The following is a 27,471-nucleotide window of genomic DNA, read 5'->3' on the forward strand; positions in this document are numbered from 1 at the left end:
ATCCGCTTCATCTTTCTCATGCAATGAGCACGGCTTATACTCTTGTTAATAACTTAATACATGGACACACTATATAAAGATTATATGTAGGGATTCATAAACTATATGGGTTTAGGCGTTATGGCTTGTTTACTTTTCTATTATAACATTCAATGAATATAGAAATTAATTAGATTAAATGAAAACCATATCTGAGTTACTGTATTAGTGAAATCAATAAGGCATAACGGGTGTGTTTCTTAATTTTCTCTCCTTTCCTAAAGCATCCCAAATTTAATTTCTACTCTTACAAACCTATTAAATTCATATTACAAATACAAACTTAATCATCATAATAACAGGGAAAGAAACAGCCATATATGGCTTGTCCAAAAAAAAAGGACAACCACTTTTGTTTTTCTTTTGTATGTATTCGCATTAATAAATTCTTCAGTAATTATGGCAACTAAATGTTTTTTGAAAAAAATGCCTTTTTTCTACTGAAAAACCATTTCTCGGTTGCAATTATGATTCCCCCTCTTAACTCTTCTACCATAGCTGAATTAAAAATAAAAAAATAATTATTACCTCTCTCTAATGGCGTCCGTTAGGGGAGTAGAATTAATGGGTAAAAATTAATAAATCTTTGCCTTTCTCAACCATGTTGTGATTGTTGATCTCCATCCCAATATTTCCCAACCAAAGTTTTAATCTTCCCTAGCTCTGAATACTTCTCCTACTCCATCGACTTACCTGTTACCTGCGCCGACCATTTGGGCCTCCCATAGCCATCACCAACTCCAACACGGTCACCGGAGGTGGTGCCAGGGAACATGTTCGGTGACGGATTACCAATTTTCAGCTGAAAGATTTTGCAATCGATGATTATTGTTTCCAGCCATCAACATGTCACTTGTCTATGGACTGTCTGCAACAAAGAAGTCGCAGTTGTTTTTGAATCAAATCATCTTTTGTAACTCTTTTGAATCAAAGGTTCTTTTTTACCCATGGGTACTAGATCATAGATGTGGCACATTGGTACAATGATATGCACGTTATATGGCAACCTGGCCATCATCTCGGTGTTGTCAACTACAATATATATGGTATGTCATGCCTCGAACTGGAAGTGCAACAAACGCCACATACCTGTATGGCGGACCATACAAGCATGCATATAATCTCAAGTAATAATGATAATTCTTTGATCAATTTAAATCAAAATCTTAAACAAATAATTCTCATAATCAATTGTTCCAATAATTAGCTTAACTTATTCCCATGCAAGCTCAATTAAAATTCAGCAGTAGCAGGTAGTCGCAACATGGTTTCCAAAAAGAGTCTCCCTAATATGCAGTGCACTTGTTTAAGCTGATGGAGTGTGATGTGGCACCAAGATATTTTGTGGGCTATGACTGAAATACTAAGGTGGTGGCTTGGTCTAGCTAATGACCTTACTATACTCGAAAATCATAATTTAATGGCCCCCACAGCTGAAATGCAACTATGTGATGTAAATTTTCATCGGCCGATAAGAGCTCACCGATTATTGTTTTGATGCGAACATTTTCATCTAGAGAATGTGGTGATTATTTATGAATTTCACTGAATGGTTTTCTTGAAGCTCCACATTTTTTTAGAAGTATAATGGTCATGCCATTGCAAGAATCTAAACCCAAGGCCTCAAAGTGGATATGGATGCTACTATCAAAATATGAATATGCTTAAACATCGTTCAATGTTACACTTGATACACTTATTGATAAAGTCATTTCTCATTAATGCACTTTTTTTAGAATTATTTATTAGCGATACTTGATGACCCAATGAATAACTGAGCCGCTTTAATCAGGTTCATGTTGGGCAAACTAGGTCATTTGACCAGGTCTAGCCCATTTATTGAACGAGCCAGAAGCATATTTAAAATTTTGAGCCATTTAACCCATTTGACCCATTCAGTAGTTGGGCAGAGTGGAGTGATGACGAGATCTATTTAATCCATTCAAGATCCACTTATAACCTGCTTAAATTCTATTTAACACATCCACCCTAATTCAATCCATTTATTAAACATGTTATACAAGATGGGTCATCAGTTTAATAAAAAGGTTGTGTTAGAATCTAATTTTGTCGGCCAAGATGGGATTGACAGATTTTTGATCCAATCCATATTGACCCAACCTGTACCTGGCCCAGCCTGATTTAATAAATGATGAGGAGCTCAGCTTCGTTCTAGCATTCGGCTCAATAAATTCTAGCTCACTTAGTAACCAAACTTTATTATACTTGGCCCAACTAAGCTTGAATACTTACACATAGGATGGAAACAAGCCGAACCAAGCTGTAGGACAACTTTCTTAAGCTTCACCTGTTACATGAAAAGACTGCTTAAATTGGAGCAGAGCTCGAGCTGCGTTTGGTGATAGAGTTTCAATTTAGGCTCAAGCTGAGATATAAAAGCTGTCTGAGCTTGGTAATCTCAGACTGAGATACTCATGAACAAATTGATTCATTTGTAAATATGCAGATACCCACATAAGCCTTTCAGACTAAAACAAACTCACGGCATTAGGGGAAGACGTGGATTAGCTTCATTTTTTTCTTTTGGTACACCGGTACCTCATACTAAACGTAGATGAGTACAACCAAGAAAATTAGAAAAAAAAAAAAAAAACTAGCCCAGTGGGTGAGGAACATCCGCCTGGTTTCTTCAAATAAAATTTTCAGCATGCTGTGCTGCATAAAATGCCACCCAATCAGTTGGTCTTCCAATACACATGTATGGCATGAATTAGCTTCACTGGTAATGGCAATAATAAGTGTTTCAATAGCTGGCCTTTAAATGAAGTTTAACTTGGTACTTGGCACCACTCTGCCGGTTCTTGTGCTAGGGATAGGTTCTGGAGCCTCTCTTTTTTTTTAATTGGATTACACTGATCAGAGATGGAGCTCTAGATGGAGGGCCAGCATCAACAAGGCAATAGCGTGGGAACAAATGGCCATGATGGTCTTATCTTGATTTGGCGACTCAGGCATTTATACAATCATGTAGGATCATCATACCAAATGCTGAACCCTGTCCTCCATCTGCTTGATTTTAGAACTAAAATGCATGTAGCTCAAATGGGAGACATGAGAGAATTACGGTGCCAACAACCAAAAAAAAAGACCAAGATTTTATAGGCTGGGCCCACCATTCAACACCCACGGCTTCCAAACCTATCCAATCCTAATGTGGTTAAACGCGCCCGCCATATCCATTAACCCAATCACGGTTTTCCTACACGTGTCTCGCTAGCCGTTGTCCCAATCCTTCCAACCTAACACGCTACCAAAAAGCAAGAGCCGAACTTCGGAAACCGCTTAGCGGTGAAGTCCAAAGCGAGATCATTTATCTGAAGCGGTGGAAGTCCAAAGCGAGATCATTTATCTGAAGCGGTGGAAGTCCAAAGCGAAAGTCTTTGTTTAGGTGCTGGGTGTAGAAGGCGATGGCAGCGGAGGGAGTGGAGGAGAAGGGGAGGAGGACTAAGGTGATGGTAGCCATCGACGAGAGCGAGTGCAGTCGCTACGCCCTCGAGTGGGCCCTCCACCACCTCGCCGAACCCCTCGCCTCCTCCCTGCCGCTCCTCCTCTTCACCGTCCAGCCTTTCAACACCCTCGGTTACATCCCCGCCGCCGCCGCCGGCTACGGCTCCGCTCATGCTCTCGCTGCCGTGCCTCCCGGTAGTGCTCACTCGCAAGCATCTCCTCTTTCTTCCTGCCAGTTTTCATCAATATGTCGCTTGGTATTTTTGAGTTTAGTTCATGCAACACCATTGAAATTTCGTTTCTTTTAAATGGGAAATAAAATTTAAGCTATAGTGGAAATTTTTCATCATCTTCCATTGCGGAAGTTGGTTTCTTGTGGTGGTTATAGTGAAAATCTTGGATTGATTCTTATAAATATGGCCTAGATGATTTTTATAAGATTTGTGCACAGAAATGACTATGATTTTATAAACTGCAGCTCCTGGGTTAATTAAATCTTTGCAAGAACACCAGAGGAAGATTGCATTATCTCTGTTGGAAAGCGCTGAGGATCTTTGTGCTACGAAAGGGGTAGGAGAACAAGCTTCTGCTTATTGGGAATCTGATTTGGAATTCTTGAAATTAGTTATAAAGATATATGCGTGTTGCCTCCATTTCTTTCAGATGGTTTTGATGATAATTTGTTTTGTTCTTTGATAAACCTACACTTTCATTGTCAGCGTCTTGATTTTATGATTAATTTATATGATTTCTTCAAATTTTACTTCATTGAAATTTATAGTGAAATTCTGAAATCAAACATATAGTCATGTATTGGTTACTTTGCTGTGATACACTGCAATATCATCTGAAGGTGCACGATTTGTTGGTTTTTTGTAAGATTTTCTTTGCTTGTAAATGTTATTTCTATAGTAGTTAATGGCTTGGTGATTGTTTTAAAATTAGAGTGTTTAATATGATGTTTGTTAGATACAACATTCACGTATGAGAGATAAAAAGTAGCTAATGTGCTTATAAGAATTATTTGATCTGCTTAACTTCTGTAGGTGATTTTTGGCACTTTAACATGGCAAAAGTTGGTACGCAGAGAAAATACATCCCTTCATGACTGAACTTGCATGTCTAGCTTTTGCATTTCTTTAAGAGGCCAAGTGAAATATTATTCCGACACATTGCTTTATCGATATCTTTTACTGATCTTTCTGTTTCTGTTTCTGGATTGCAATCTTGATCTTGAATTCAATTTATTCGATGGTTGTGGTCATTATTAATAGTATCTCCATTTGGTCTGTCGATCCTAAAAGCAACAGTTAGCAGCATAGATGGAGCTTTTGGTGAATTTTTGGGTCACCGAGGTCTTGGATGGATGTCCCATGATGGAATGAAAACACATGTATTAATGCATAAAAACGGTTCCCTTATTTGATGAGAGGAAGCGTTGTTAGTTGTTAGGTTGATATAATATTCACTCATGACCTATTGGTCGCATAATTTTTTTTTAAACTCTTTCTTTCTTTTAAAAATGAAAATCTCATCATTTCTTAATTTCATTCAAGAAGCTTCCTAGTTTTCATATATTGTTCTTTCAATTTACCATTATCAGTGCAAGTTTAGTTGCTTGGTGCTAACTCCACTAATAATTAAACAAAACTTATTTGATACTTTCTACATTGTCCTGTAGTTAAAGTATCTTAAATAGATGGTTTAATACTAAGGCTGGGTGCACACATGCTTAGACACAATAATGAGTTCTATTATTCTGGATCCGTCAATTAGTGCCCCGATCCTTAGCACATGAAAAAATAAATATTGGTAAAAGTATTTTATATCATGACAGGTAGTCACAGAAAAAATAACAGAAGTAGGAGATCCAAAAGAAGCTATTTGTGAAGCTGTTGAAAAGTTCAAGATTAACCTGCTTATCATGGGTAGCCATGGTCGAGGAGCCTTACAAAGGTAACTGTTGTTTTGGATGATCTTTGCTGCAACTTATGAATGTTTCTTCTAGTAATTTTACCACCAGAAACCTTTTTTTATACTTGCAAAGCTGATGTTTTGGAATGCAAGCTTGATAGGAAATCATCATATCTATGTATTGCCTAGATGATTCTGTTGGATTAGTGTTAACTGGTTAAAAAATTTAGTGATTCATTATAGAGTACATATAAAACTATAAATACTTAAAGGATGAAATAGGCTGATCATGCCATCTTTTCAGCGGTAGAGAACAGCATTTGTTTGGATTGCTGAAAAGTAAAAACAACATTTACTCTTGAATTCAAAATGATTCTTGCTCAACTTTTACCTAACATTTTCTAACTCTCCAATGAATATGCAATTGACAGTCGCCAAGTCAAGAATTCTAGATACATCATAATAGTAGGACTAGGAGATTTTTATTCCTGACAACTCTCAAATTTTCTGTGCCGTCCTGTAGTGTTTGGTAGCAGCACTCTTAAGAGCTGAAACTGCTAATTCCTTTGTGTCAGATTATTCAGTATTCTGCACATAATCCTTTAAAGATAGAAGTCGACTTGAAGCTATGTCCCTTCCAGAATATTTATCTCTGTATCACTGTATGCAGTTGTTTTGTTTTCATGATGCACCAAAATGCCTGAAAATAACTGACAGCCATTCCATCTTGTTCCTCCATTTTCTCACTGCATTGATTCCTCGAATTGAGGTTCTCTAATATAATTTGTAAAAGGTCGAAACATGCCTGGTATGTTTGTAAAGGAAGGATTTATCATCATACCTTAAATTTATATTACTTTTCTAGTAATCAAGTACAAATTGATCATCAAACATTTAAATTGATGATAACTGCGGTGGGGGGGGGGGGGGGGAGATTGGTGGTGTATGAGGGCATTAAAAAACTGAACCAGTCATATGGTCTGCATTGAAGTGCTGAAAATTGACTAACCAACACAGATATGTCCAGAAAGACCTTTCAATATATACAGCAGAAAAGTAAATCTAACACTGTTGGACTTCCAATACTTTATCAAATATTAGAACTTTTAGTATTATTTTCCAAAAGACAGAAAGTAGATGACAGTGACAAAATTATTTTCTGATACTATCACAAACTAGAACCTGATGGGAGTCAAAATCTTTAAATGACTAATCTGTCATAATCAACCTAAAATATGATTTAAATTAAAAATCCTGAAAACTCTGAATTCTATTTTTCAAAAAAAAAATGTCAAGCTTTTGAATAAGGGATCATCTCATCAACGAATATATACATGTAAGTTATGGAACCCTCTCTTGGTGAAAGAAAATGTTACATCTGTGATGTTTTGGTGCTTATCCTTGGTGATACATCATGACATCTAAAGGGAGGTGCCCAAAACATATCCATATTGTATTGGTAATGAGTTTCTGACCGTCATTTCTCATTTGGCTTACCTTGATTAAAATTTATAACTAAGAATACAAAAGCTCCAACAGTGCGCAGTTTCCTTGTGATGTTTGTATTTATTAGCCATCTGAATTTCCATTGTACGTGTCTTATATATGCATCATTTTTGCAGCTCTACCTTGTAATTTGAGATCACTGTTTGGCATGCCTACATTTTTCAACAAATTTAAGGAATAGTTAAATCCAATCACTCATCAATCTTTGACTTCCATGGAACAGGGCCTTCTTAGGGAGCATCAGCAATTACTGTGTGAATAATGCGAAGTGTCCAGTTCTTGTTGTAAAGAAGTCTGTGTGAATACTTGTATTATAGATGTGAGCTATGAAAGACTCTGAATATAATCATGTCCGAACTGATTGTAATATTGCCTTTATCTTATAGAGGAGCAATGACTGGTTTGATTGAAAGTTATATGATTAGACATTTGCCAATATCTAATTACGAATAGTATCAAATTACAAACTAGTACCCACACTACAATCAATTGACAATCTGAATTCCAGATGACTAACTGCATGTAGATCTCCATGAACAACATCAAAGAAGCAATATTTAGGCCTCTTTTTCCTTTTTTTTTTCTTTTGAAAATAAGGAGAGTTAGATTTGAGCCTTCATCAGAAAATTTGGTTGAGTGTTGCAGCTAGCCTAACCCCACCTTCAGCTAGTCGCAGGTTTACCACTGGCAATCTGGTGAGGAAATAGTCATCTGCATGCACCACTTGACGGTGTTATTATCCTTTGTCAAAACAAAGAATCTAGAGATAATTGGGGATGTTTCACGTACCTTCTAAGACTGAACCCTCTGTCACATTCTTGTATGCCCAATCACATGCTGCAGTGATACTTTCAGATGCATATCTGTGGAATTTAAAAAAAAAAGAAGTTGGAGTCTCAATGCTTTGTATTTTGTTTCAGATTCTTTTTCTTTTTGGTAGTACATATATATGTGACATAGTCTATTATTTTCTTCTATGGTATTAAAGTGTTAGTATCGTCATTCCAAATTTGTGAGTAAACTATTGTAACACAAATTATTTAACATTTCTTTATGTATGCATGTGTGTGTGCATGCTAGGAATATAAATTTCATAGGCATTTAGCAACTTGGCATGAGCTTAAAGCTCATAGAATTCATGAAATATGCACATTTGTGAACCAAACCATGATGGAGAAAGGAATCTTGAGAACTTCTCAGATCAAGTCTGTAATTATTTTTGATATGCGCATGCACATACATATATATACTAGATGCCACTTTGGGTGCTTTTTGAACTTTTCATATGCCATACACTTGATATTTCTCTAGCCTATTAACATGTTTGATTGCCAGGTTTTATGAAAATGGATCGATATAAAACTCGGGGATTGAATTTTATGTATTTCGGGTGTAATTGTTGGAACTTGATGTTATAGATTTAAATTCCATTTCAATATGTGGCATGATCTTCAAATAATTGTAGGTCGGCCACTGTTTAAGGCATTTGTTGTATGACTACAAATGGGAAGACTTGATGAGCCTTATGGAGTAAATTTCAGTTGGACCAATATAAGTTGTGTGAGATTCAAATTTCAGTTGTAAGAGACTTATTGTACCAATATAAGTAGTGAGGCCTTCTTGTCCAGCCATTAGAACTGAAGTAGCGTAGAAGACAGAAAAAAAAAAAGAACAGCCTCAAGAAGTAGATACAATATACCTATACAAGAAACAATATACCCATACATAAAACGTCCAAGTTTACCATCATTTATTTTCATTAAACTCAAAGGCAGTGAAAAACGTAACATCTAACAATTTGAAAAACTAAAAGTAAATCAATCTTTCAAAATTAATTAACACATGAAGCTCTACTTTATCTCAGAATTTGTTTGTTATTTTAGTCAAACAAAGTAGGTCAGTGTAAGTTAGATTTTGCAGACTACCTGCTTATAAAATATCATATCAGTCTTACAGAGTGAAGGGTTTCTTACACGTCCGGACATACAATGTTGTTATTAGTGCATTTTTCCCATTTCAGAACTTGATTTGACCAGTCTCCCTGTTTTTCGAACAATCAAAACATCAGCTGTTGGCAGCTAAAGACATTGAATATAAGCAACAAACTCAGAAGTGGTTAGAAATATTTCGAGGTGAATTGCTGGATCTGAATGGCCATTGATAGTGCATAGGAAATGAGGTCACAACAGGATACCTTTTTTTAACAAAAATAGCATACCGTTATATTTTGTTTGATAGCATCGACAAACTCTTCCACATTGGACTCATAGAATTGTTTAACTGATGTCTCAATAATGTCATCATCCCACACCTGCATGAATTTTTATGAGCAATATAGGCAAATTGAAGTACTGAGATATCTATAAATTATTTGTCGTTGTACTATCTGCAGACTGGAATAGTGCTAGCAAGTGAGATGGTTAGTTGTTTATTCCACTGGATATCTGAGGACAGAAGGTGAATTGTGATACTAAAAAGGAAATGATCAGACTCACATGGTGGAGCACTGTTTTCCTTCTGTACCAATGGACATCAATAGTATTTCCTCCCTTATCTGAGGCAAAACCTACATGCAGTGGCTGCAGATTGCAAGGCAGATCCATTAGGTAGAGTTAAAGCACAAGAAAGAGAGGGAGATTTTAAAGAAACTTCATACCTGATGGATGTCTCCCATGAAGTGAGAGAGGAATAGAAGTGCTTCTGTGAGATTATCTGGAGTAGCAGTTGGTTGTAATGATCAATGAACATGCAACAATTGATCATCTTTTCTCATTCAGTCATACATGTGAGGATTGAATTGATAAAAAAATCGAGGACCAAATTTAGGAATACATTACAGGAACTGTCAGCAGAAGACTTTCCATAGGTGAGAAGCTGATTGGTATAATTTGTGATTGCTCCTGAAACACACCTGCCTTTCTCCCCACTTTCATCCTTACAGTCTCCTGCTTAGATTTTAAAATTAGCCGGGTTACTTACTATTCATTAAAATAATTTTATATGGCAGTGAGTATGGATAATTGAGAGAATATGAAATGAGCATACTCTGGATAATTGAGAGAATATGGACTTGTATGAAGATCAGACTGTGTATTGTTAACAAGAACTACTCAATGGACGTGAAGGAAATGAAATATAAGTGAAACGGTAAGGTAAAGCTGTGAAAACAGATTTGCCAAAACTTCCATAGAGAAGATGGCTTATGCCATCCAGATGCCCAACCCCTCATCTTTGGAGAGGTCCCTGGTACACTGAGGATGGCGTGGGTCATTCTCACCATATTTCTATTTTTTTCTTTAAAAAAAAAGAAACTTCTAATGGAGATAAGATTGCTGGCACATAAGGCAAGGATTTTAAACCTGATCCAACTTAAGTTGGAGTTGTCAGCTACAATGATGATAGGGTGAATCACTACTAAATAAAAAATACAGCTCTGTACTCAAAAAAAGGACAGCTGCAAACAATAAGATGCATTAAACTATATATAGATATAGATATATATATATATATATGCATAAAACATCCCTTTGTGAAAGCTACAATTACATGAAGCTTTATCACCTAGTGATACACTCTGAATCATTCTTAATAGTGTAGCAAAGGATGTATGCAAGGGACAATGATCATAGCAACATTCTTTTTTATATGATTTACTCATTTGTGTTGTTTTTAAATTCTAGATGTTCTTTTTCATGGATTACTCAGAAGTACATTTAGTGAAAACAAATTAAGATTTATCCTCCTAATCTTATACTCAAAATAGGAAAATTAATAGAGGAAGAGGAAGATTAATATAATAAAATTTAGTGACGAATCATTAGAAAGAAACAAAGAATAAGACAGAAAAAATAATAAAAGAATAAGATGTATGCTGTTTTCTACTTGATTCAGGCACCTGTAAGCTACTTATCCGCAAGCCGATATCTTTATAAAGCTTGTACAAATGCGAACAGACTACTCACTGTTGTAGTTGTAATTGCAGACTTCTGGTGTGTTAATGAAGTGAAGTTCCGATGACCACCGGTAGTGGAACTTGACCCTGTCCGCCCATGAGCAGAGGCTGCTTAGATCGTTATCAGCATAGCTTGGGAGCAATTCCTTTACTGCTGCTGCCGCAGCATCATTTAGACGTGCCTAAACACCCAAAGAAAAACAGGTAGTGATCAAACAAAGCGAGAAAAGATACCTGCCAACATTATAATCTCAATGACGACTTTGGATCTGCCATACCAAAGAGTTAGATAGATATTGTGACCTGTAACATAATTCAGTGTTACTTTTATATAAACGATTCTTATAACCTTCATAATATTCAAGCTTGGGTTCTTTTTGATGCGGCTCCCAAATGAAACTTATCCCCTCCTAAAATGGGAAAAAATCATAGAAAAAAAAATGGTAGATTTACCTTCCCAAACACCCAACATCCTCCCAGTGACGCATGGGGATCACTTGGGATGGGCCTAAGATCACCGAGGGTCATTCAGGAATCAAGTATATTGTCCTACCCAGTCCGCAGTCTTCTAAAAGTCCAAGACTTAACCTAAAAATCAGTACATGGCCCTGCCGACTTGGAGGAAGGAAACAATGACCCATAGGATTCGGACCAGGAGGGCATTGGGTTGAGACAGGTCCTACCTAAACAGACTGCCCAATCCACAAATCTAATTGGAAATCCAACCCAATGCTGTTGAATTCTGCAGGGTATAAGCATGTTGCTTGAATCACAGCCTCGAGCCGTTCGTTTATCTCTCATGAAAAATATCATGCTTTTTTGTTGAACTGGCGACCATCCAGAGTAGCTTCTATACTTTTGTGTTGTGTTTAAACTAAAAAGGAAAAGATGAATGATAGTATGACCTATACATGATATAAGTTTATGCACGCATACCTTTAATTTTTTTTAACGTTTCCATCATAAAATGGGCTACATGGCATGTAGATAATTTTCACATGGATCTTTCATCAAAAAAATAAAAGAGAAGAAGTTCTGCATGGATAGATGATGAATGCTATCAACGGGAAAGAGTAAACCTGTGCTATCTGGCACACAGTCAAGTGGCCATCTATTCCCCATCCAAGGATGATAGCTGGAAATGAGAGGAGCAGCAGGGTGAGAGCTGGTATCTGGATTCCAGAGGCAGAGGCCATCCCCCTTCAGAGGTGTGCGCCGAAGGAGCTAAGAGAGCGAAGAAAAAAGGGAGAACCGAATGATGCACCCAGTGGAGGACTGTTGTTTTTACTTATAGGTACCTTTCTTGATAGATAACTTTCTATGGTGCACTGTTGGTGTTTTTATTGATACCTTTTTTTAATAGTCTCCGAAAGGGAGATCTTGAGTCAGGACAGCAAGAACGAAGCGAGAAATCTTGCCATGATAACGGAAAGACCTTCCACACCTAAACGCGCTTCTGGTTTAAGTTTTGTCAAAAGACCAAAATGCCCTATTGCCATTGGTAATAACGAACAAAAATACGCAAAAAGCCGGGGGGGCTTTATTAATTCGCGCATGCTTAATCCTTGTTCCAACCAAGAACTAAAATGAAAGAAAATATTAATATAATGAAAGCATATACAGATATTAAACCTGTCGTGGTGCATGATTGGTGTTCAATTCATAGGCATTTCTGATTAGTTGGCATTTTGTTTTTTTGAAAAGTAAGCTGACCAATTTGAAATTTAAAGCCTTCCTAAAGATCACGAGTCGACCTCCGAAGAAGCCGAGTCGACTCTAGAATGGCCATAGACAGAATACGTGTAGAGCAGAGCACAACAGAAATCAACAATTTCTTGAGTCAACTTCTACAGAAGAAATAGTCGACTCCTAAAGATCATGAGTCGACTTTTAGAAAAGTAGAGTCACACTTAAATAGCTACAGATAAAATATAAATAATAATAAAAATTTGTTCTTTCACGAGTCGACCCAAGTATATCACGAGTCCGGTAAATGACATGAGGTGATTTAAGGTCATGTGAATGATATGAGGTGAAATATAAATAATACTAGGAAATTTTGTAAGTGCTATTACCATCATCTTCATGATCGCTCCAATGATGTCAATTGGGTTTTGCCTGCAGTCAACAGATTCTCGATATCATGTATTTGGGAATCTGAGTTTGCAGGTGATCCATAGCTTTTTTCCATTTTATTTTTTAATAAGATAAATAGTTCGTGAGATTGGGATAACTCTGTTATGGATTTTTTTTTTTTTTTTGATCGAAAACTCTGTTATGGGATCTAGTCAGAAGTATGAAGAAATGTCTGCCATTAGCTTATTGAAGGGTATTTTCGTCGATTGGTGGTGTGAAAGGAAACACGACGGAAAGAAGTGGAAATTAAGCTGGTTTCAGTGAGAAAGGGAGAAAAGAAGAAACAAGGAAGGAGTAACATCGGAGCCAGGAGCCAACGAGCCGCGAAGATAGCGTGATCCATCCGCCCCGATTGCAGTACTTTAAATAAGGCCACATCACATCACGAAAGACGCATTTGGAAAGCATATCGATGGGACTGCATGCATCTTAAACATTCGGTCCATTCCTCCGCTGCAAGTGCGTGACACTGCATCCCAAGAACTCGTTTAGTTTGCGGAAAATTTTTTTTTTCAAAAAATATAATTTTTAAAAAATAAATTTTTAGAAAGAAAATGTCTGAAAAAGTATTTTTGACATATTTGGTTGACCATAAAAAAGTGACAGATTTCTAGAGTACTTATATTTGGTTGACCATCCATTTTTCCGAAAAAATTATGTATAATTTCTATTATATCCTTAATAAAAATTAGATCTTTAATACCCCTTTAATACTGAAGGGCCTTTTTAGAAAAAAAATAAAAATTGAGTGATTTCTGCCTCATCGAAAAGTAACTTTTCCATGTTTTTCGTGGAAAAGACTTTTCCATAAAATGTGGAAATCATATTTCCATGGAAATACAACTTTCACATCTTTCTTCTTTGAAAACTCCAATCAAACAAGACGCATCTCATTACTTTTCCGTTGACCATATTTTCCTTCCTTCTTTTTTCGCAAACCAAACGAACCCTAAGACTATAAATATTTGTGGGATCAGCGTAATATAAGAGGAGTTTGGATAGATGACTCGTCACGTATCTCTTTCGAAAATGGATGGCTATCATCTATCATATAAATATGCCCAACGCAATGGATTAAGATAGGCAACAACTATTCATTTCTAAGCTATATTGTCCACCCAAATATGCAATGTTTTTTTGCGGTGTAAACACGCACCGAAAAGGATCCCAACTCATATAAGATGGGATTACGATAGAAGGCACCGATCTCTTTTGTGCCATAACATCATTGATTTTCTCTTTTTACAATTATAAATAAGTTGGGTTTGGCAGTTTTTTTATCATTTAAAATTGTACATTAAGGGAAAAAAAAAGTATCCTCGTGTAAAAGAATCCCACCTCAGCAAAGTTTTGAGAAAAATTAGATGCACACCACCTTATTTTGGCATGTAGAAAAACCCATGACCCACTACCAGAAAACACGCGTATAGTGACGGAGATTCCCATCACTATACCGTGTTTCCGGTTACTAATACGGAATTTGTGACCGGAGCTCCCGTCACGAAATTAGTTACAAAAACACGCGTCACTAAATTCTCAATGACGGCGGCGATTCCCGTCACTAAACTCCGTGACAGAACCGCCGTCACTAAGCCGTTACAAATCCAAAAAATTAAATATTTAAAAAATTACGTATTTTCCGTCACTAACCAGTCATTGAGTTAGTGACGAAGATAACTTGGTCACTGATTTTGTCACAGAATTCGGTCACAAATTTGGTCACTGATTTGTCACAACCTTCAGTGACAGATTTAGTCGTCACAGACATGGTCACAAATTTTGTCACTAAATTTGTCACTAATTCCGTTACTGACTCACTGAGCAAAATCAATTTTTAGAAACCAAAATCCTGTCACTAAGTTTATATTAGCTCGTCACAATACTTGGTAAACTATTCAGTAACCAAATTTGGTCACCGGTCACATTCCAATAATCTGGTATTTTTGGTACATTGATTGGCTCATAATAAAAGAAAAATACAAGCTAGAGCCTCATCCAGTCATATGCATAAACAAAACAATGGAAGTGTTCTGCTGAAAGCTTTTCATTCAGCATCTCTCCTTCCAGAATACAAGAGACATATATAAATGTCGTCAGTATATGATTCCAATGGACTGACATAAATGACTTCAACTCTGTCAACCGGGAAGGAGTCGGAATAAGAACTTGTACTCGTTCAGATAGAAAGCCAGCAGTATGCTTTGACCCTTTGCTTTTGCATTGCCCCTTGTTGTTTCCTTTAACCTGTTTCATTCCATTCATCAGAGGGGCATAAAAAAAAATAGAGAGAGAGAGAGAGAGAGAGAGAGCATTGCCCCTTTTGTTTCCCTTAACCTGTTTCCTTTAGCAAAGCATATCCCATCTGAAGTTAAAAAGAAAGCATTACAATTCAGTTCATAGTTACTTACAGAAATATAAAAACATGAGCAAAAGTTAAGAGTGACATTAGATGAGGGCATACCTGAGAAGCTGAAATTTTAACCAAAATTACAATAACCAATGACAACATCCATAGTCAAAGCAAAACTAAAAAAGTCCCAAACTATAACAACATCCATATTTAAACCAAAACCAAAAGGGAGTATCCCATGATCATGATTCATCTCACTATGAATTGGATTCAACATTGGCCGAGCATTGAGTTGATTGAGTTTCATTGTAGAAACTTGAGTTTATGACATCTTCTACAATCTCATCTAACTTGGCATCCTCAACATCTACATCGAAATATTGCAATAATTAATAATAAATTATTCAAAAAATAATAGAAATATAATTAATAAAACATATACCTTTCTTTTCCAACACCCAATCTTGAGTACAAATCAAGGCCTCGGCAATATTCAGTTTAAGTGCACTACGATACTTATCAAGTACCCGCCCACCGATACTAAAAGCAAATTCAGTCCTTACAAGATGTTAATAAAGACTAAACAAAACAAAACTGTAAGGCGATTTTACCAATTATCTTCCCTGCTTTGGAGAGAAATACAAAGTCTCACTGGAACCAAGCTGTTCAGAGCCTCACGCTAAATGTTCGTAAGATATTTTCTGATCATGATCCTGGGCTATTCATGGAGTGCTTGAAGAAGTTTGAAGAAGATGAATCTAAAGAAAAGGAGATTAAGTCAAAACGTGAAGTTGTATGGAAGCGCCTAGAAGAAATTGCCGCTTCGAACGCTGCAAGTAATGAGGCTGTTCAATCCAAAATACAAGAATTTGCTACAGTACAAGACTTTGTGTCATTTCGATCCTGAGATTGAAAGCCCAATCCAAAATACCAGGACCATATGTTTTCAATCTTTATGATGATCAGCAACAGGGTAAAGACATATCTATCACCTACTTAAAATCTTTATAAAGCTCTTTCTACAGTAATTAAGCTCTGCAACCTCATTCTAATTTGATGGTAAAATTGAATATGTTAAGTTACTATTGATTTTCTGGAGACATAAATTAACAGCTGAAAAATATCCATTATTGTTTGGGTGGCATATCAGCCATAATCCCAGATCAAACTGGTTGCACCTAGGTGTGAAGTCCAAAACATAGGAGGGCCAAAAAGTTTCATAGCAATACACAACCAAAAAAGTAATTAGAGAGATCATAGAGAACAGCATGGAACAATAGAGCGACAGATTAAAAGGAAATAAGACTCAGATGTAGGCATTGATGACACAATCTGCAGCAATTAAAAAACAGCTTGCCTGGATAATGGCCGAGATATCATCACTTTGAAAAATTAACAAAAACATTAAAAAAACAAAGAAAATAGATAGCTCTTGATGTGTGAGAAGGTCCTCTAAAAATGGCTAACACATGCACCATCTCCTTCTTCTGCCCTTCTCACAAAAAATAAAAAAGAATAAAATAGGAAGCTACATTTTAAGAACAAATTAATGTGGGAAGCTTGGTAAGCGGGTTGCCAACAATAAGGAGAGCAAGCCGACCAGTTTTCTTCCCTCTTCTCTTTATTCATATAGCTACAGCCAGATCCGGCAACTTCAAGACCAGGGCAACCCAAAACCCTAACCTTGGTACTTGTAGCGCAAATCCTAACCACCATTATAAAATCTACCACATAATATCAGGAGAAAACGAAGAAAACCCCAAAAATCAAGAGGAAAAAGAAGGGATAAGCTCTATACTGAAAGAGAGAGAGAGAGAGAGGACAAAATTCAACATCATAGAGAACGCGACCAACAGGGGAAGGAAGAATGCCAATTGGGACTGGACTACCCGCAGCAGAGGGGGGAGGAATGACCCTCTCTGCCTTGCCTACCTGCAGCAGGGGAAGGAAAAGAACCCGGATAGGAGGGAAAGAAGAACCCTAGCGCGGCCGTCGACAACTGCGGCCACGGCGGCGATCAAGCGCGGCGCTGGATCCACAGGCGGAGACCCTCGGTAAGTTCCTTCCCCCTTCCTCTTCCTTTTCTTCGTTTCTTTTATTTTGTTATCATGGGGTAAAAAGAAACGGGGTTAGGGTTTACCTTGCTCGGGAAAGAACCAGTTGTGGGTTCTGAAAACCCTAGCCGACGAGCAAGAAGAAGGGGGGCGTCGACGGGGTGATGTAGCCGTGATGATCTTGTCCCGGGTGAGAGTTGGATCGGCCGATCGGGGGGCGTGATGTAGCCGTGGTCACCGTCGACGGGGAGGCACAAATGGTCGGCAAGGAGGAGCCGGAGAGGAGAGGGCGGAGGTCGAGGAGGGGAGAGGAGAGGGGAGACAAGAAAGGGGAAGCGGCGATGCCAGAAGCCCTAACCGTCCAATCGGGACGAAGCCAATGTTTTAAGTTCGACCGGGCTGATGGGGAAGTGCTTCGACCGGGCTGATGGGGAAGTGATGAGGTAAGTCGGTCTGCAAGCCAAATTTCATATCAAACTATTTTTTATCTATAAGGCCGATTGCACCGAACTTGATGTCTCCCAGCTCCCCACTCACGAGGACAAAAAAAAATCCCAGACCTTCTTCCAAAATCTAATCCCATTGCAGGAAAGCAGCAGTATGAGATTTGAAAATGAGAAGAAGAAATTTGAGTTTTCTGGAGAACGATTGAAATTTGGGTTATCGAAGGAATTTGGGCGGGACGGCGGACACACTTAGTTTCATTTTGAATTTTCCTCCTTTTATCTTTTTTTAATTTAGAATTACTCAAAAATAATATTTTTAATATTTTTGGAATTAAAATTTAAATTTGGTAACGGAAATTTTTGTCAATAACCCGTCACTGCCAAAAATAATCTTTTAAAAATTTATAAACACTTAGGTTACGATATTTGTGACGGCTGAATTTGTCACTATCTGGTTGCAATTTCGGTTATCATTTTGCTGACAGATACCCCGTCACTACGATGGTCACTAAGTTTTGGCGCCCATCCTACCCGCGCATTCTGTGACCGGCCTGTCACTAATCTGTCACTAAGTTTACACCACGGTGACCAAATTTATGTCGGTCACTAATCCGTCACAAATAGTGACTGATAACGGTCCGTCACTAATTTTCCGTCACTATACGCGTGTTTTCTGGTAGTGACCTAAAGTATTTTTATTAATAATAAAAGTAAGTTTCACATTTTTTAAATAATCGTTTCAAGTTTTTTAAATAAGCTTTGTATCGTACGAAGTTTTTGTAACAACCCAGGACCTCACCCAAAATGGCTAGCCAGAAGTTATTGTTTGGGTTCCTTGATCCTGTATAAGTACCCAAGATCTACCCAGCGAATAACCGATGTGGGACTCAACACACGCCCGCACGGGTCCTCACATACTCCCCCCGTTCAAGCCCTGACGTCCTCGTCAGGCTAAGGGTTCAAATCCATTCAAATCTAATCACAAACACCACGATCGGTCCATAGTCAACCCCAATGGATCCGTGCTGCAGTGTCTCCTAGTCCACATAAGTTATGGGCCGGGTCCGCTCTGATACCATTTGTAACAACCCAGAACCTCACCCAAAATGGCTAGCCAGAAGTTATTGTTTGGGTTCCTTGATCCTGTATAAGTACCCAATATCTACCCAGCGAATAACCAATGTGGGACTAAATACATGCCCGCACAGATCCTCACAATTTTCTTAAATAAATTTTGCACGTTTCAGAAATTATTTAAAAACTTGAAACTTGCTTTAATGATTAAATAAAAATAATTTGGATCCAGTTTTAGTGTCAAAAGAAAGAAAGAAAATTCCACGAGTTATGAAGGGATTGGTGTTTTATTCCCCTAGCATCAGTCTTGTCTATCATACTAATCTCCATGCCATCTATCATGCCTAAGAGCCTTTTCTGATACTAACACTGGATTTGATATAAATATATTTTATATTCTTACACCACATGGGGTGTATCATGCCAATCACAGGCACTTGTTTCTATGGTTCCCATTCATCAAGTCCTCATCCCGATGAACCGCTATAGAAACCAATGACTGCAATCAGCATGGTGCACCAGCACGTGGTGTAGAATATAATTTCTCCTAGTCTTAGAGTATGAGTTGGCCCGAGTCAGCCTACATTAGCGTTAGTTGCAGTAAATTGCATCAAGCACCATGCGAGGAACCAATTAATGGATGGTGATACGGTCTAGCTCAAACTGCCTCCAACTTTGGAAATTCGATCCGTATTTTTCACATTCTGTCGAGCTCTCGTTCTAGGTGGGTATGTGAGGTATGCAGCATCTAACTTGACACAATCTCCATCCACGAAAATGATAATATATTACTTTTTTCTGATTTGGCAGGATGTACTCATGTTAAATTTATACGGATTGCCGTTTTCAACACAAAAAAAAAAACGATGATATATTCCAATTAGAAACCTCTTCTTCAGGCACGAAGAACCATTGAGATACCAAAGGATATGCCCATCCGGAAGTGCCCAACCTACTTGCAGGCGAGTCTTTATCAAGTCTTTTTTAATTCAAGCCATCCACAACCATATCGATTCCCCCATCAGTTAGATGATTGCGATAAACAAGCAATCGGATTATATTACGATTATTTGGGATGGACAAAGCCCGTAGTTTTTGGACATGATAGAAGGCATAACTTGTTGTCCTTCTGTTGGGAAAACAAGGTTATATTCTTAAGAAACAAGAGATCTAAAGGTACTTGAACTATTCACGCACCCAGACTCCAGTGGTACAGAAATGGACTTTACATGTGAACCACGACAATGTTCATGCCGTATCTCTCCCCACACTCGTTATGATAACGGACCTGGGAAAATGGTGCAGAATATTGAACCCAGTCCTAATATTTTCAGGCACTATATTGCTTGAGATCCGAAGGGAGGAATATGCCAATGTGTTAGTGCTGTTACCGTCTTATGTAAGCATAGACATGCTAACTTTGACACGAAGCCAATCCGTGATGAACGTAGCTAGCTTCTAGTCCGGGTCAAGCAACTCTTTCAGCATCTCAATTCGTCCTGGGATCCCCAATTGAGGTTTAAGAGTGTATACTTTATTCTTGCATGAGTTCTGTTGTTGGTGCCGTGCAAAGTGATCCATATGTTGAGTGTCGGAATTACCAATCTTCAGCTTATGGAGTTTGCAATAGATGAGTATTCTTTCTTGCCATCAAGATGTCATTTCAGTATGGGCACTCTCTCTGTAACGAGAAAGTTGCAATTGTTTTTGAATCAAGTGTTCTTCCTTTTTCCATGGATACTAGATTATAGATGCGGCACATGGTATAACGATATGCACATTGTATGGCAACTCAGCCAATCATCTTAGTATTATTAACCACAACATGCATGGTGACCATCAAACCCATGATCATCAGTTTATGATCTGTCGTTTTATTAATTTGAATGTTGTCATAAATTTATCATCGCAAGAGTGCATGTTCTGCGGGTGGCCGGGCTTTTATTTCAATGAGTCCGTGCGAATCATGTGTATGTAATGCATTCAGCACTCTCATAAAACTTGATATCATGATCTATTTTCTAATTGCTCATTTCAATTCGATATGTACATATAACAATTCAGAACCCCATCCAAAATGGCTAGCCAAAAAGTATTATTTGGATTATTTGATTCTGTATAAATTTCTAAAATTACCCAATGAATAATCGATATAAAACTAATATATGCCTGCACAAATTCTTACAATACCAATTGTTTTACTGCAACTTTATCCGATATGACTGCATTAGCATACATGCACGCTGTTTGGATTTTAGTTATGATCAAGTGAAACACCGAACTGAAATATTTGAAAATTGTGGGCATAAGGGCTCGCCATCTACTTTGATAGGGTCCTGAGAACTATCAAATTAAAGAAAGCAGGCGTTGGCGTTGGGGGAATAAATGGCTTGTCTTATTTTGTTTCAACTCCTGCGAGTCCGGTTACAAGAATAGGCCCCGGCTGCCAACCATCCAGCTTCGAGCGTCGTTGAGGAGCGGACTATTATTTTGTTTAGTCCCACATCGGGTACGCGAGATGAAGGAGAGGGCCGGAGATTTATAAATGGAGGCGCCCGGGCCCCGTGAAATTCACTTACCTGGATGGGGTCCATGGGCGATCAATAAGGCCCATGGCCTAGGTCAGGGGCCCACATTGCACCTGGTGGGAGCCCTGGCCTACCATCTCCCCGAGTGGGAGAGTGGACGTCATAATTTGTGGTAGCCGGGGGTACGCGTTCGCGCGGCCCCTGCCAATTCCTCAATGCGAATATTTTGTTAACAGATTTCATCCAATATGTATTTATAAAATGGTGTCTATGTAAAAAAAAAAAAAAAAAAAGGTGGACATTAAAGCAGCCATGTCACATGTGTCCAAAAACAAATTTTTAAAAATTAAAATCATAAAATTTTATGAAAATACTTATTTGATTATTTTCTATGAAATCTGTTTTTACCGAGATGGGTAAGTCATAAAATTTAAATAATGACTTTTATGAAAATTAGTAATTTTCTGTTTTTCATTAAAATATATTTTACAGATCATACTTTTTATATGCTTTCTTGTTTTAGAAAAATTCCTGGACAGCCAAACATGTTCTTCAACTGGAGTACATACGGTATGATTGGGATGTGAGATATCATGCTGAAAAAAAAGAGGGACAATGCAAAAAAGAAAGATTCTCACCCATTGGCAATAATTGTTTTGCTTTTTAAGTTATCAACCTAATGTGGAGATGATGTGTCAAGAGATATATCTAGCTTGTTAATTATAAATTAAAACCATCCTTTAGTTTTAAAAAATTTAAAACGTGATGACGTTTCACATCTATCTCAATGTATCCATAAAAATAGAACTATGCATCTACCAAAAGATAAAAAATAAGAACTATGCAAAAGAGAATGACCTTTTCTTCACGTGTTGTCATCAACTCATTGACTCGCTCTCTTCCCCCTGTGGACACTCAACTCCTTGTATGATGCTGATAGGAAGGTTGGTTTACCAAGGAAACAAACAAACATAAGCGCCTTTTTTTTAAAAAACACTTCATAGTGTGGACGTTTTCTTCAAATCACACGGACCTGCCATTATAAATATAGACGCAGCACGAACAAGTCATGAAACAAAAACAGAAGCAGAAGCATTGACAAGAGAAGAAAGATGGAGGGGGGCATGAGTTGGTTATTCTTCCTCCATGTCTTTCTTCTTTCTATGATGGCAAAGGCTCCATGCACTGATGCATGGGGCAAGCAGGGACATTACATGGTGTGCAAGATTGCCGAGGTAGTATACAGACCTATTTCTTGCTGTTGCATCTGCTGTTTCATGTTAGCTATGTTTGCTGACTAATGAAGTATTTTGGAATTGTTCAGCAATATCTCACGAAGAGAGCTTCAGATGCAGTGTTGGATCTTCTTCCACCAGCGGCGGAAGGGGAGTTGGCATCGGTGTGTTCATGGGCTGACCAGGTCCGATTCCGGTACCGCTGGGCCAGCCCACTCCATTATGCCAACACCCCGGGAGTCTGCAACTTCAAGTATTCAAGTGAGCTCAAACTCTCATGTAGCCTCTTTCTGCATGCCGGGCTGCTCCTTGTCGATTTATTAGTGATGCTATACCCAGCATCAATTACATCATTAGGCGCACATAAACCATAGTTACGATATTCGTCAAATTATTTAAAAAGTTTTGAATTATTCTTTAGCTTTCCACTTGACCAAATTATCGTTTCCATTCAAGTGAGATATGTCATGAAAATATGGTAGTTGGGCATTACTGCTAACCTTCTAGCACTTCACATCTATAGCTCCGGATTTCTTTCTTTCTATTCAAGAAAATATATAGTTTCATAGTTTGAAAGATGCGAATTCATGCGGGCATGTGTTTAGTCCAATATTGATTATTTGTCAGAGAGATTTTAGATACTTATATAGAGCTAAAAAACTCAAAAAATACCTTTCGGCTAGCCCTTTTAAATGAGGCCTTGGGTTGTTACAAATGGTATTAGAATAAATTCGACCTATAGCCCATGCTCATTGAGGCTGACCACGGGCCAATCATAGTGCTTGTAATTAGATGATTTGAATTGATTTGGACCATTAGCTTGATGAGAATGTCAAGACTTAAACAAGAGGAGTATGTGAGGATCCGTGTCAACGTATGTCTAGTCTCATATCGGTTATTCGTCCGAAAGATCTCAGGTACTTGTAAAGTACTAAGAAACCTAAAAAATATCATCCAACTAGCTGTTTTTGAATGAGGTCCGTAAGAGCATGGAAACGTTTCCAACTTTTTTTTTTTTTGGTATTTTAGTATGGAGGGGATCAAATTGCTACGTTGCTTCTATCTCTTTTTGCCCTTAAAAGGAAGAAGGTAGGGGTTTGATTCCAAATAGCGACACCTGGCCTCCTTCATCCCTGATTAGCAAGTCTCTGATTCGACGAGAAGTGCCGGCACCGGATTCCGGTCTAGATTGGGTGTGATGGGTAAATATAGTAGGTGGGAATTAGCCTTTCATCATCTGAAAAATGAATGAACAAATTAAAAATAAAAGAATAAACAAATTAAAAATAAAAGAATAAACAAATTAATAAACAAATTACTTCTACCAAAAGCGGATTGGTCGGTTGAAGTCAACGGCGTTGGTAAAATTCTTTGGATCGGCACCGTCTCCGCGTGACATGGAGCATTTCTTGGGTATCGAAGTTGGGCTCTGGAACTTTTCATCAAGAGGGGGAAAAAAGAAGATTTTGGGCACCTTCAGCTATGCAGGAGCTTCTCGCAGCATGACTTCAGAGTAGCTCAGACATGACAATAAACAGTTTCAAAGGCCTTTTACTAGTTTATAAAATATCTACATTACCATGGGCATTGAAATAACGGTTGTTATTTAGCCATCATCCACTTATATAATAGCTAGTGTACAAAATAATAACCAATAAATAGTCTAAATACATAAATATTTTAGGCATTAGGGTGTGCGTAAGCTCAGCGAAATACTAAAGCAAGGTAGAGTCGAACTCAAGTCTCGTATATAAACTTTAGATAAAAAAATTGGACAAAAATTGAAATAATAATTTTAAATTCTTTTCATGTTATTTTTTGATTGAAAAAGTCTAGACAGATAATAAACAATTTTTGACCTTGTGATTAGTGACATAATCAAATAATCCATTTTTTATTAGATACTTTGGCGAAAAGAAAATTAAGGAAAAAATGTAGTTAAATACTAGGCAAGATGTATATAGCTGCTATTCTATTCTAAAGTTTCAAAGAGGTCTGCTTTAACAGGATATTCATTTAATTGAAATCTTTCATTGGATGAATAAGGGCTAGATTAGCTACTAATGTGGAATACTTGAAGCTGAATGATGCTGGTATTTTTTTCTTTTTTCCTTTTTCCGATAGGAAGATTCAAAAAGGATAAGAGAAAAGAAAAGATAATACCTTAAAATGAATAGCTACAAGATAATTGAAGCCATCGTACGACTCACAATAAGTTTCACAAGTTCCAACAATTTTGTATTTCATTTCTTCCTCTCTTTTCTGAGAAAATTTGTTGTTGTTGTTGTTGTTGTGATTCAGGGGATTGTCACAATTCCAAAGACGAGCTAAATATGTGTGTAGTTGGAGCGATCAACAATTATACTACGCAACTATTAAGTTATGGAGATTCATCAAACGGATGTAAGAACACCATTTTGGTCCCAGATTTTTGTGTCTCCGAGACTTTATCTACTAATTACAGTCTTTTGTGATTTTTGCACGCGAACTAGATAACTTGACTGAGAGCATCATGTTCCTTGCCCACTTCATGGGAGATGTACACCAACCTATGCATGTATCTTTCGAGGACGATGAAGGTGGTAATACTATAATTGTCCGTTGGTATCGAAGGAAGAGCAACCTTCACCATGTAAAGTGACTCTCCTACAACATCGGTACTAACAAGTTCTCTAGTTTATTGTCTTGATAAAAAATTGACATGAACGTTGTTTTATTTAAAGGTGTGGGATGTGGATATGATAGAGACCGCCATGCGTGACTTCTACGAGAGGGATCTTGTTGTCATGATAGAATCCATTCAGAAGAACATTACTGTAAGTTTCTTGCTTTCGCCAGCTCGCCCGTTAATTGCTGCAAGCGTTAGAATTGATTAATCTCATTCTGCTTTGTTAGATAAATGCAAATAATGTCGAGACTATTATTGGATTAATAACATTTGCAAATAGTATTGAAGAAAACTCAACTTTCTCATAGTTAAATATGGACGAATTGGCCATGATATGTATGTAATCCGGAAGAGTGAAGGCCAATGCCGAGTCTACCCTAAAGAAAAAAAGAAATTAGGTATATTGCCTTCCAAGAGAAAGTTAAGATACATCCATCGTTACTTTACAAAGCAGACCAGCCATGTAATTATTCCATGCATGTAATGTAAGCTTGACATTGTTGAAGCCTCATTTACTAGTTCAAGTGAAAAATGGTGCAAGACTCTATCCTCTGCACATATACTCCTTTAAGACCTTATAAAAGTGATTTTTTTCAGAATGATTATTTATCTTTCTCTATTTTAATTAGGATGGATGGTCAGATGAAGTTAGCCAGTGGAAGGCCTGTCATGGAGATTCGGTCACTTGTGCAGACAAGTAAGATTTAAGATTGAGTAATCTTTCTTTCTAAGCCATATTGTTGTATGAGAATATTTCTCCTTAGCATTTGAAAGCAAATCAGGCCAAATTAGCTGCTCTTTGATATTGTTTGGAGACTAAAGAGAAAATTTCTTTCAGGTATGCCTCTGAAAGCATTCGCCTTGCCTGTGATTATGCATACAAGGAGGTTGATGAAGGTTCCACTTTAGAAGGTAGATAATTGTGTTTCAATTTGAATCAGTATTGCATGTTGATTAGTTCTCAATGTTACTAATGTATGTGTTGCAGATGATTATTTCTTTTCTCGGCTTCCTGTGGTGGAAAAGAGAATAGCACAAGGTGGTGTGAGATTAGCTGCATTGCTCAACCGAATTTTCAGTAAAAAAATTGAAGGAGAAGACCTGAAATCCGTGGACTGACTCACAAAGTCAAAAAGATGGACCTAATTAAGTTTCTATTTCGATGAACACTGATGTACAAATGACTGTTCTGTAAATTGTTGTAAGATAGACCTAATTAAGTTTCTATTTGGATGAACACTGATGTGCAAATGACTCTTCTGTAACAATTAAAACTATATTTTCTTCCTAAGATTTGCTTGAATCAAATATATTTTCCATTGACTCTTTAAAGCTATCAAGACTACCGAGGTTCATGAAAAGATGCAAATCTTGTTTCAAGTTGTTTCGCAATTAAAACTTATTACACCAAGAAATCCAAACTTAGGAAGAAGCTGAATGAAAAGGTGATGACAGCGAGGTCTGTCATGCTTTCCATGTTATAATTACAGCAATAATGCAAGTTATAACCATGTGGATTAAGAAACAGGGCCAGATCTCAGAAGTTCACTACCTGTTCAGTTTACTTAGATGAAAGAATGCAGGAGAACCCCTTTTCTACAGCTTGCCTTGTGACTTCTCAATCAAGAGGTCATGAAATAAACAACTAAAATAACAAAATAAGATGCGATGAAATTCTACGTAACAAATTCTCCAACAAAACCTAGATTTCTTGATATGAAATTGGTCCATAAATGGCACTAGCACGATATATCAGCGAAAAGTAACACTTCATTGAGGTAGATTGTTCTTTAGCCGCATCAACCACGCCAAGCATAGCAATAAATCATAAGGCTTTCAAGTTGCTTGACTTGTAATTCAATAGCCTGAGCAAAAAACCAACAAGTTCAAAGATCGAGCTTATGAGTTATGAGATCCAGAGAGTGCTTCTTCATAACTTATTAGAAAATTCTGACATGAGAGAAAAGTTGAATGGCAGCACCGAAACTGTATTTGGTTAAGCTAGAACTTCCCTTTAAGATAGGGGAGGATGCATTCTTGCAATGGTTCCAGAGCCTTAACTAATTAAATATTCCAATTTCCAGTCAATTTCAGCACTGGG

General features: G+C 37.4%; 3 protein-coding genes and 2 non-coding genes across 8 annotated transcripts; 3 read left to right on the forward strand and 2 right to left on the reverse strand.

The window, feature by feature from the left end:
• Nucleotides 1-3,349: 3,349 nt before the first annotated feature.
• Nucleotides 3,350-11,048, forward strand: LOC103712890 (universal stress protein A-like protein). 4 transcript variants are annotated; one of them, XM_089930772.1, is made up of 4 exons: nucleotides 3,350-3,702; nucleotides 3,986-4,077; nucleotides 5,345-5,463; nucleotides 10,910-11,048. In XM_089930772.1, exons 1-4 carry the CDS (start codon nucleotides 3,468-3,470, stop codon nucleotides 10,923-10,925), a joined length of 462 nt encoding a protein of 153 aa, XP_089786898.1. In that variant the 5' UTR covers nucleotides 3,350-3,467; the 3' UTR covers nucleotides 10,926-11,048. The 4 variants fall into 4 exon arrangements, with proteins under 4 accessions (XP_089786898.1, XP_026662665.4, XP_089786897.1 ...); XM_026806864.4 differs by lacking the exon at nucleotides 10,910-11,048 and adding an exon at nucleotides 9,320-10,258; XM_089930771.1 differs by lacking the exon at nucleotides 10,910-11,048 and adding an exon at nucleotides 8,263-8,739.
• LOC103712924 (endonuclease 2-like) lies at nucleotides 7,286-12,166 on the reverse strand. Its single transcript, XM_008799635.5, has 9 exons — nucleotides 11,959-12,166; nucleotides 10,890-11,061; nucleotides 9,765-9,872; nucleotides 9,584-9,639; nucleotides 9,423-9,506; nucleotides 9,146-9,238; nucleotides 8,901-8,968; nucleotides 7,717-7,790; nucleotides 7,286-7,638 (listed from the first exon to the last, which is right to left on the reverse strand). Exons 1-9 carry the CDS (start codon nucleotides 12,073-12,075, stop codon nucleotides 7,547-7,549), a joined length of 864 nt encoding a protein of 287 aa, XP_008797857.3. The 5' UTR covers nucleotides 12,076-12,166; the 3' UTR covers nucleotides 7,286-7,546.
• A 4,746-nt stretch (nucleotides 12,167-16,912) lies between these two features.
• Nucleotides 16,913-17,007, reverse strand: LOC148703596 (small nucleolar RNA snoR109). Its single transcript, XR_015987766.2, has one exon. It is a non-coding gene; the product is annotated as a small nucleolar RNA snoR109 (small nucleolar RNA).
• A 4,503-nt stretch (nucleotides 17,008-21,510) lies between these two features.
• On the forward strand, nucleotides 21,511-21,672 carry LOC113463085 (U1 spliceosomal RNA). The gene has a single exon (XR_003386772.4). It is a non-coding gene; the product is annotated as a U1 spliceosomal RNA (small nuclear RNA).
• Nucleotides 21,673-22,503: 831 nt separating this feature from the next.
• On the forward strand, nucleotides 22,504-26,702 carry LOC103712891 (endonuclease 2-like). The gene is made up of 8 exons (XM_008799587.6): nucleotides 22,504-22,702; nucleotides 22,792-22,963; nucleotides 25,004-25,105; nucleotides 25,195-25,334; nucleotides 25,426-25,518; nucleotides 26,000-26,067; nucleotides 26,209-26,282; nucleotides 26,359-26,702. The coding sequence occupies exons 1-8, from the start codon at nucleotides 22,580-22,582 to the stop codon at nucleotides 26,487-26,489; spliced, it is 903 nt and encodes a 300-aa protein (XP_008797809.1). The 5' UTR covers nucleotides 22,504-22,579; the 3' UTR covers nucleotides 26,490-26,702.
• Nucleotides 26,703-27,471: the final 769 nt, after the last annotated feature.

Source organism: Phoenix dactylifera, chromosome 5, assembly GCF_051530095.1.
Source record: "Phoenix dactylifera cultivar Ajwa chromosome 5, Ajwa_hap1_PhDact_Kaust_v1.1, whole genome shotgun sequence".
NCBI lineage: Eukaryota > Viridiplantae > Streptophyta > Magnoliopsida > Arecales > Arecaceae > Phoenix > Phoenix dactylifera.